Here is a 10,131-nt window from a genome sequence, read left to right on the forward strand (position 1 = left end):
AAGACCGAACAAAAAAAGTGTTCACAACCGGTGTTGCTACATCTCTTAGTGCTCATGCTGGGATTCGAACTCGGGTACTCTCGCTAAGCCTGTCGTCGAGTAGGCTGGTTGGCGTATAAATCAATTGTCGACCTTTTAACCATTTCCACCACCCAGCCAGTTTGTCCTAACCTCCCGACCTAGAGAGGCGCCTGCTGTCGTTGGTGACGGGAATGGGAATTAGGGGTGGTATATACCTTGTCCTGTTGTATATTCAGAGTATTCCTATTTTCATTCTAGGATAGTGTAGGTGGCTGCCGTCGCCCAACCAACAAGTATTTCTCCTAGATTTACACTTGTTTTCTTCCTTCCCTGACTACCTTACTCAATGACCGCGCCTGGTATGGCAGTAACCACTCGCGCCCCAATCTCGTTGAAGAAACGCCGCAACTCGGGCTCCTCGCCTGTTTCTTTGTTGATCAGGACCGCGGTGTTGATCTCTTCGCCAGTGGTATCGATTTCCCGAAAGTTGTGTGATCTCTTGAGTGTGAGTTTCTTTCTCGGTATATTCAGTGGCTTGACGTAGAGGTCTACTTCCGGTTGTTCAGCATCAAAGTCTGTAGGTGGATCGTAGATGCCATCCTCATCTTCTTCCTCGTCATCGTCAGAGAAGGTCATAAGGTCCTCGGACGGTTGAGACGTCCTCACCTCCAGGGAGATACTACTCTGGCTCTCCCAGTCCTGTTCTGCGGTGAATGCTTCGGGGGATAAGGGGCTAACGAGGTACGTCCCATCATCAACGATATGCCCTGTTCCCATCTCGTCGACAAGGCCATCGAAGGACGTTCCCTCATCCTCATCATCATCCATCTCGTCGTCACTGTCCGTCCCGGCCTCCTCGAGACCCATCTCATTTTCGTCATCAATACCAACACAACACCTCAATCCGCTCCCCTTTCCACCTCGCCTACCCTGGCTCTGGATCCTCAAACCGGAGCCAGAGTCCTCCTCCGGATCCGCAAGCAACTCCAGTAACGCCCCCTCCTCGTCGAGCAAATTACACTCCCTCGCGACGCCTAACGCCCCAGAAGCTGCGGCAGCAACAAGACGCCCGCCTAACCCGGAACTCACAACCCTCGGGACGCCGTTCATCTGCAACACGTCGAGGAGCGAGACTCCGTGCGTGCTCAGCTCGTGGAGCTGCGTCGAGGTAAGGTACCCCCGCCGCTCTGCGTCCGCGGCGCAGAGTTTTCGAAAGGCGGGGAGGGCTGTCGATGTTCGTCTTTGCGAAGGGTACGTCGAGAATGAGAGAGATGAAGGGGACGGGAGAGGGGAGTGAAAGTCTACTACGGCCAGCATGTCGTTGATGGCGTCTGCCGACCATTGCACTGAGCGGATGGCTTGTAGGAGTCGGGTGTACTCGCGCCTGCGCGGGTGAGAGGGGAAGTTCTGGGCGTATTCTCCTGAGCCAGGAGATAGGGGTAGAGGCAGGATGGGTTCGATGAGGTCGGTTTGGGGTTCGAGGGGGTTTATAGAGGAGGGATGCAGTGGAGGACGAGGTAGCGGAGGATGTTTGCGTTACGGGCGAGATGGGTTTGGAGTATGTTGTAGGGGGTTGTTTGGGGAAGGAGAGGCCGCGGGCGATTGTGGTGAGGGGGATTAGGGCGGACGGGGAGGAGGGGTGGTAAGGGGGAAGGAGGTGTTTGTCGGTTGCGGGGAGAGGGCGGAGTCGTGGTGGGAGTTGGATGTGGTTGCGTAGATGTCGAGGAGGTCGTCTATCTCTTCTTCGTCTTCTTTGCCCTCACTCGGGGATGTTGGGGATATCTTGGAGGCGGGAGAAAGAGAGTCTTCATTTTCTGAAGAGTCTTCGGAGTAGATGGACGAGGAACGTCGCGGAGATTTCGGTGACTGAAGCGTTGATATCCAGTGCTCGTCTTCCACGGTAGTCGACTGGAAGAATTGGCTCGTATTGTCAAAGACGGTCCTCATGGGCGTGCCGCCGAAATTATCTGCTTCCATCGTTGTGAAGTTATCCCCTTTCTCGGCCGCGTAAGACGGCTCGGAAAAGGCAAGCGCCCGGGGACTGTGTTCCAAAGAGTCTTTCCGGAGTGGGAATGTTGGCGACCTGTCTGATGCCGTGTTGGACTCTTCGTCTGCTCTGGAGATGCTCATCACCAAAGCGTGGGGACGGATATCAGAGTAGTTCGATCTCTCATTGTCGTCATACCAACCCAGCCCAGCAACGGGACGAACAATCTCGTGAGCCGGAGTCGGAAGGAGATTCTCCTCTTCATCAGCATCAGTCTGCCACCCTTCAAACTCTTCAGAAAATGAGTCCAACAAATCCCCAATCGACAACTCGCATCCCTGGTTTTGCACCTCGGCCGTGGTATACTCGGAGAAATCAAATAACACCTCCCTATCCGGCGTGGAGCTCAACTCTGCTTCTTTCGTCTGGTCGTCACCAGTCTCATCGACGACATCCGCCCCCGAGACCATGGGATCCGGAACTCCCGCGTCTTCGACCATGCTCCTCAGATCCTCAAAGTATAGCGACGGCAGACGAGTCCGACTACCCTCGCCGTCAGAGGGGTCTTCTTCCGCGGTAGATGTCTCTTCGCTGGAGTAATCGACCAAAGTCATCTCCATCCCCTCCCCCATGGCCGTCAAGGAACTATAAGGCCCCTGGGCCGTGGTCAAGCAAACCGGGACCCCGCCGTTCGTCGGATTCGAACGTAGCCCGTCTCTCATAACCACCCCACACATCTTGAACGTAGGCATTACCTCTCCCATCTCCCCCTTTTGCGTCTCTGACCTGTGACGTACAGCATTAGCACCGTCTTCTCTCTCTTGACCGCACGAACGTGAAGACTCATCGACGGCCCATGATCTGTGTTGGCTGTGGTCGGGGCGAATCACCTCTTTCGCTTCATCGCGCTCCTCTTCAAGCTTCTCATCCTCTTCATCATGTCCCCCGAATCCGCACTCGCACCCACCTCCACCGTCCTTCCAATCCTCAGCTTCTGGCCCGTCGTCGTCGTCGTAGTCGTCGTCATACTCCTCCCGAACCGCCGCCTCGTCCTGGCGATGGTCCGCCTTGGCGAGAGAGAGAACCCAGTCATGGTTGTATCGAGCTGTTTCTCCACCCCTGCTCCCGTAGACTGTCGTCGTGGTTCCGTACCTAACGTGTAGCGCTTCGTCGTCCGCACCGAGGTACTTGAACTTCTCACTTCCCCTCACCCTCCGTTCAGCGCCTTCCGTCCGCTGGATGAGCTCGATGAGCGCCGCGGAGGACTCACCTCTGAGCAACGACTCCGTCTCCTTGACGCCCTGGGCCGGAGGGGCTGAGGGACAATGCGTTGGTGACTGGTCACCGCCGTATACGGAAGAATCGGGTGCGTCGTAGCTGTACGTGTCTTGGGAGTGGTTGTGTCTGGATTCTCCGTCTTCGTCTTCCTGGGTTTGATCGGTCGTGGGAGAATAACACTCCGAGGTCTTGGTCGTCGTCGTCGTGGGGCGGTGACGGTATGGTTCGCGATATGATCTCGAGGGTCTTCTTCTGTTGGACGTCCAGCGTCCTAGGGATGGCCATGTGAAGCCCATAGTTCCTTGAGAGTCGAAGAATTAGATTATTCCCCCAGTGATTGCCTTCTTACTTTGCCTAAGGGAAACGAAAATCCTGATGAGAAGTAAAAAAGAAGTCGAAGAGGAAGCAATGAAACAGTCGATGGGTGTAGAATGGAGCCGGATTGACTCCTTTTTGACTCAGATGGAACTCAAGGAAGGGGCCTTTTCCCCTTCTTGTTGCCGTTCCTTGGTGCAAAGAACGGTATCTGCCATATGGCGAAGCCGCCTTTGACTCCTCCCTTGCTTGTCGGGCAAGAGGGATGGAGAAGTACCAGAGTTGCCATGTCAAAGAGAAGGAAGTCTCCTCGTGGGATCCTTTGAATTTCCCTTGTTCTTGAACGGGGACCTGTTAAACAATACTGGCCGTTTCTACGAGGCCCTAAAACAGCGTCGAAACCAATATGACAATAATGTTGTTGATAGTCAATTAATTTAGAACGTTCTCTACGTCGGTCTTTGAAAACCAACAGGTTTCCGAAACATCCAGCTCATCATGGGAAAAGAGGCCTTCTGGATTTCTTAATGATAGTCTGCATAGTCGTGGAAAGGGAGGGAGAACATTGGATCCTAGCAAACATCGATGCCCGGATGTCTTTGTCCGAGAACCCTTTTCGAACGGATGAGAATTTCCAGAAACAGAACAAAAAGATTTCCGGATCAAGATATCCCTTGTTTCGTGATCATTGGAAGTAGACCGCACCGTCTTGATTGTTCTCGACGACGAGACCTAGCCAGTTGGCTACCTCGACCTACCTGCCTCATCTTTGAATATTCGGTTTCCCACAGTAGGACAGAGATCCCGGAACGAATAGGCCCGCCTGTCTGTCTTCACCAGATGGATTGGTGATAGATATATGGTGATATGGGAAAGATGCCACCGTCTTGCTCAAGGTTGTTACGAGTGCCTCTGTCTACCCAGCAAGAAACATATCAAGCTGTCTGCCCAATTCTAGGGAAGTTGAACAATGCGGTTGTCTAGCATTACGGACAAGAAACAACATACCAACGACCCCAAGACAAAGTCCTTGTAATAGCCACCGTCAAACCTTCTACCTAGCAGAGAAGAACAAGATGAGCCAAATAAAAAATAAAAAATACAAGGCATTGTCCCAACCTCTTAGTCCACGCCCCCAACTCACCTTCCCTCGTCGATACAAAAGAGTCAAGTCAAAACCTCTCTCTCCTAGGCAAGAAGAGATACAGAGGCAGAGAGACAGTCTCAAGAAGCCAGTCGTACACACCAGCCAAGAATCGAAACCCAAAACACCCTTTCCCTGCCTCCAGAGGCTCAAGTCTCGGAACTCAAAGCATTCCAAGTCCCGATATCAAGTGAGGCAAAAAGGCTATACATAAAATAGAGGTACGTAAAAACGTTACCGGGGGGAAGCGTGTTACAAAACCCCAAAAGTCTACGAGAAAGATGTGCTGGGAAAAGCAAATAATCTACACAGACTGCCACCACAGCGTCTTGGAAGACATAGACTGCACAGATTACAAGACGCAGCAGGCGCGCAAGCTCAACCCATACGACTCCAGCTTCACCTCCTCCTCAAGCACCCCTGCCCGCAATCATCATCAGCTCAATACCAGCGTCAACAACGCCAAAAGAGCACGACGAAACCGCAAAAACCGCTCCCCGTGGATGATCCTCCTCTGTCCCTGCTTCACCTGCCCATCCACTCCCTCGACGCCGCCACCATCACCACCACCACCGCAAGCCTACGAACCCTCTACATCCACCAGCGCCTGCCGCGGGAGAAAACGCTGCATGAGTCCTGTCGGTGGAAAATGTCCTCGCTGCGTCCAGGAAAAGGCCGTCGCGGCAATGCAGGCCGTTCCTCCGTCGATGCCGACGCCGGCGAGGACGCGGTATCAGCACGGGCAGCAGCAGCAGCAGCAGGGGCGTCCAGAGTTGAGGGGAAATACTGGTATGAATGTTACTTACGGTGCTACAGGTGTTCCAGGTATTCCACTTTCTCCAGGAGATCAACGGAGGCAGAAAGCCTCGCGGCCGGGGGATGATGTGCGTCGATATCAGGACCCCGGGGCTCCGGGCCAGCCGAGGGGTGATCACGATGGGAACGGCACGAGGAGAGATGGCGGGAGCGCTGACGGTAGAAGTGGTGGAGGAGGTGTTGCTGGTACAGTGCTACAGATTTGGAGGGGTGGTAGATCTCCGACGTCACCGTGGTTCAATAAGCGATTTCACGATGCTCGCGAAGAGGAAGCCAGCCGGCAGCAGCATTGTCAAGGAGAGGAGCAAGGTGCCCAGCAAGTATATTGTCACAAGCAGCCGGAAGAGCAGCGGACACCGGTAAGTCACGACAGACAACGGCATCAGCAGCAGCGGCAGCAGCATCGAGACCATCAACAACAGCAAAAGAGACCAAGTGGTCCTACATCACCCCTTTTCACGCAGACCGAGCCAATACCCTCGTACGTCCGTGAAACTACTTTTCACCTACTCCCCGCGCCCCTGAAAATCAAGAAGAAGACCAAACAAGAGACGTCCGAAGGGCTAACCCGTAGTTCCGCGTGCGCAAGCCGTCCTCTACAAGTGAACGCCACCCATCAGACAGGAGAACAACGGAGCAGCCGGGATCAGCAGCAGGAAATCCACCGCGCAATAGTCAGCAGCCCGGAGCCACGCATCGCAGGAGCGGGATGTACCCCCGAGTTGCCACTGGAGGAGCTGATGGACGAGGTCGAGATGCTGTGGCGGAGGATCCCTAATTAGGAGCAACAGTGAGCTTCAGCCGCGTGGCTGGTGAAGAGGGGGAGGGGAAGCATTCCTCTGGTCACAAAGTAGAGAAATAGAGTAGACCATGTTCCAGCGATCTGGCCATCCTTGTTCCAGCCGGCCGTCGCCTCCCCAAAGCAACCATACTTTAGTGTACCATGTTTAAGGGCCGGCCGCTGGGAGAAGGTTCAACTTGGAAGCCCCTTGGGAATCTGACGTGCATGACTTGGGAACGAGTAAATCTTCAAAGGGTCTAGTGGAAGGAAACAAGCTCAAGGCAGAGAGAATAAACACAACACCAATGTCACAACCCTCTTTCTTGTTGCGTTGATACAGATTCGTGGCCTCTGCGTTAGTCCAATCAATGACGGGCTTGTCTATGGTGCATCAGGTGCAACGAACGTGGTCTCAGGAAACGGGTGTGTCTATCTAGTGTAGGGACTGCATCGGTTCAAAGAAGCGAGAAACCGGTACGTATCGTATCGGCCTAACAAAGAAGCAGAAATGCTGATGCCTTGTTACGACACGGTCGAAAGTCCTAGGAAGAAAAAAAGAGGTGGCCGCAATTGATCGGCGAAGCGGAGTTTGGTGATAGGCTGCTCTATTTCCGCAAAGCTGATTGGTGACGGAGGGACACCCATAGGGCTGACCGACGGGCAGACAGTTGGGGTCGGGATCGCTGATTCGTGACCGCCTACGTGTCGTCGATACACGATGGGCTTCTTGAGCCAATGAGACGGCAGCATAGGCTTTGCGGATGAACCGATACCCGTTGGAATGAAGGGGGTTCCTAACGAGTCCTAACTCTTGCGTTCTTTTTAGGGGCCCTAGAATACGATACGGGGTGCGGGATTCGGCGTGTTCAGGAACGGCCATGTAACTTGCAAGTGACGAGGCGGCTACGTTACTGAGTACACAGGACGATGTGACGCCGCCTCTCTCTTGCGTTCGGGGTAAGTCACAATGTGGACGGTGAGCCGGGAACCGATTTTGAGTCAAAAAGCTTGCTTGCTTTGAGTTTCTTGCTTCTTTCGTCTGTCGGTAAACAGCTTGGATTGGCTTGGGTTTAGAGTCACTGGGATAGGACAGCCACGCCAGCCCTATGTGTGGAGAGGAACCGGGAGGGTTGTGCGAGTGCGAGTGGTGATGGTGGTGAGCAATTGGTTGACCAAGGTTCGTTTGGATGTGTTCCTGCGAGCAGACGCGCATCCGTCATGCGACTTGCCCTGCGCCAAAGTCCTGTGCAGCAAACAAGCATACACGACTGAGTACGAATCCCTGGGTACGGATTCGTTGGTGATATGCGCAACCGCGCAATCCAGCACCGTCAGAGCAACACGCCAAGCTTCAACCAACGCAAGCTAGGTGACGACTGACGAGTCAAGACATGCAGGTCCATGTTATTGCTCATGTTCGTGTCCTACATAGATTCCTAGACTCCGACTGTCCCTGAATCCCGATTAGGTGAAATGCGAACGGTCGCTCGTGCGAAGCTGCGAGTTATGAGTTGTCAATGGTTCAGAATTCTCAACCTTCAAACTGCAACCCTGGTACCGCGTGCTCTGTACCGAACGTCATTCGGCCGACCCAGACCAGACTGGTGGGCTTTGCTTGGCTAATCAGACTGGGTGTGTAATCTTGGTGGGTGGGATAGAGAATCAGAGCGCCCGCTGGCCATTCCGACCCCTGCCTGTCCCGTGGTCTAGTGACAGGCCGGACGAAAATGCCGACCTTGACCGGAAGTTGAAGCAAAGCTTTTTGTCTGCTCTCTCGTTTTCTTCTCTCCTGGTCCGTGGATGAGCTGGCTTGATCGGCCCCCAACAGTAAGCAGAGGCCATGGCAGTTGGTCCGCAGTGGACCGTTTTCAATAAACTCCACATGTCACGGACCACGGGTTGATGGAGACTGGTGATATCAGCAACGCGCGAGAAATGGTATCCGTACGAGCGCCAAGGGCGTCATTGGTCAATTTCCGCGTTGAAAGGTGACATAACGAGAGAGGGTTGGTGTTGGTCTCAATTCAAACTGGGACCCGATCTGCCGCTTTGGGCAAACGCAAGGGGAGCCCTGATCTGCTCGTCGTTAAACAGGCCTGTCGTGTGTATCCGTAAAGATGTAGGCACGCAGGACAGTGGATGGTAGCATGGCATTGCTGCGACCTTGAGGGCCTGCGGAGGAGGCTGAGGGCCCTTTGAGACTCTGAGTGATAGGTAGAGGAGCGGAATTTGGAGTATGTAAGACAGCCAACAGTTCGCTTGGGAATGGTCCCAGGTTGGCGGAGAATGAAACGACCCAGTGGGAAGTCATGGATCGGGCTGGCGAGTGGAGATTGATGAGCGGGCTAGCTTTGGGACTTTGGTTCTGATGGGCTGATTTTGACGGGGGTAAGCGAGAGAGACCCAGAGAGACTCAGAGAGGCCAAATTAAGTCTAATCCCTGACCCAGTTTCCGAGTGTAAAAAAGGTACCGTGCATGAGACTATGAGTCCCTCTCCAGTCTTGTCCAGTCTTGCCCGTGTCTTGGTTCTCTTGAGGACTCTTAGCTTGCCGCCCTACCGTTAGCGGCCTCAAAGCCACGACCGGTGCAACAGGTGTGCAGGAGAGAGGGCCATAATAAGGTACTGAGCTATGCTATGTTGTGCTGTGCTGTGCTGTGCTGTGCTATGGACGGAGCCGGTGTGTGGTGGGTGGTATGGAACGGAGTAATGCTGTGCAATGCCGTATCGTGAGAATAGATGTCACTGGTGACTGGCGAGCTTGGCTGTGCAGGTGCGTTTCTGGTCATTCGTATGTTGATCTGGACGAATACGTTCCGACTCTGATGGCGCTGGTGAGGCTGGACAGCCTAATCGTTTCTTTGAGGTTTCGAGTGTATCCGTAGTCCGTACGGAGTACTGCGTACGTGGTACTGTCACCTGTGGACAACGGCGAGAGATGAGGATGCCCAATAGCCCACTTCAGCTCATCTTCAGCGGTGCATGTTGAAACTTGATCGAACCTTGCGATACGCCCCATCTGCGGTCACGCCTTGCTGCCGTCTCCATTTGCGAGGTGACTCTGTGCAGAGGCCCAGAGGGAGATGTTCTGGCGCCCGTCCGGCTGGCGCACCCTGCTTTCGAATACAGTACCGGACCAGACCCTTGCGTTTCCCGCTTCTCGGGACCCATCAAGATTTGCGAGCTGGAGAAGGCAGCCGTCAATCCGATACACCGTTCGGGCGGTATGTACTTTGGAGTCTACATTACTTGTACGTAGTTGACGATGGGTTTGCGTTTCCCGCCCCTCAAACGGAGCATATTAGGGACGAGAGAATTCGTCTGCCTCCGGTGAGGTGCGCGGCGGTATGGATGTTGGATGGGTGCAATGCACAATGGTGAGCAGTGCTAGGACTCCCGAACTGGACCTCAAGTGACAAACAGCAGTAAAGGTGACAAGCAGCAGCAGCAGCAGCAACAACAGACACGGAGTCGGAGTCGGGACCATAGGCTGGTTGAGGTTCCATTGTTTTGCTGACAGCAGCGTCATTGGTAGCATAGGAATTGAGACGTCAAGTTGCAGTGCAAGGTGTTCATTTCTGACACCCAGTGACCCAGGGTAGCAAGGGCAACTAGCATCTAGTGTTCCGGGTTGCCGTCACTCTGGAGTCTGGCGGCTGGGTGTCTCTTCATGGGGCAGAGTATCGTATTGGTGATGGTATCATTGCTTCGAGGGAAGTGATGCGAGGTGATGAGAGGTAGGTAGTCGGTGCTAATCGTGTACTCTGATGCTTGATTCGAGGGGGGGCTG

At 54.0% G+C, this 10,131-nt stretch overlaps 2 protein-coding genes across 2 annotated transcripts; both read right to left on the reverse strand.

Moving 5' to 3' along the window:
- Positions 1 to 360: 360 nt before the first annotated feature.
- Positions 361 to 1,338, reverse strand: N0V96_002042 (uncharacterized protein; the record flags this gene model as incomplete). Its single annotated transcript, XM_065756415.1, has 1 exon — positions 361 to 1,338. One exon carries the CDS (start codon positions 1,336 to 1,338, stop codon positions 361 to 363), a length of 978 nt encoding a protein of 325 aa, XP_065614784.1.
- Positions 1,339 to 1,638: 300 nt separating this feature from the next.
- N0V96_002043 (uncharacterized protein) lies at positions 1,639 to 3,571 on the reverse strand (the record flags this gene model as incomplete). Its single annotated transcript, XM_065756416.1, has 3 exons — positions 1,639 to 2,653; positions 2,795 to 3,412; positions 3,465 to 3,571. The coding sequence occupies 3 exons, from the start codon at positions 3,569 to 3,571 to the stop codon at positions 1,639 to 1,641; spliced, it is 1,740 nt and encodes a 579-aa protein (XP_065614785.1).
- Between the last annotated feature and the right edge of the window lie 6,560 nt (positions 3,572 to 10,131).

Source organism: Colletotrichum fioriniae, assembly GCF_027942845.1.
Source record: "Colletotrichum fioriniae strain IMI 355084 chromosome Unknown scaffold_2, whole genome shotgun sequence".
Classification (NCBI taxonomy): Eukaryota; Fungi; Ascomycota; class Sordariomycetes; order Glomerellales; family Glomerellaceae; genus Colletotrichum; species Colletotrichum fioriniae.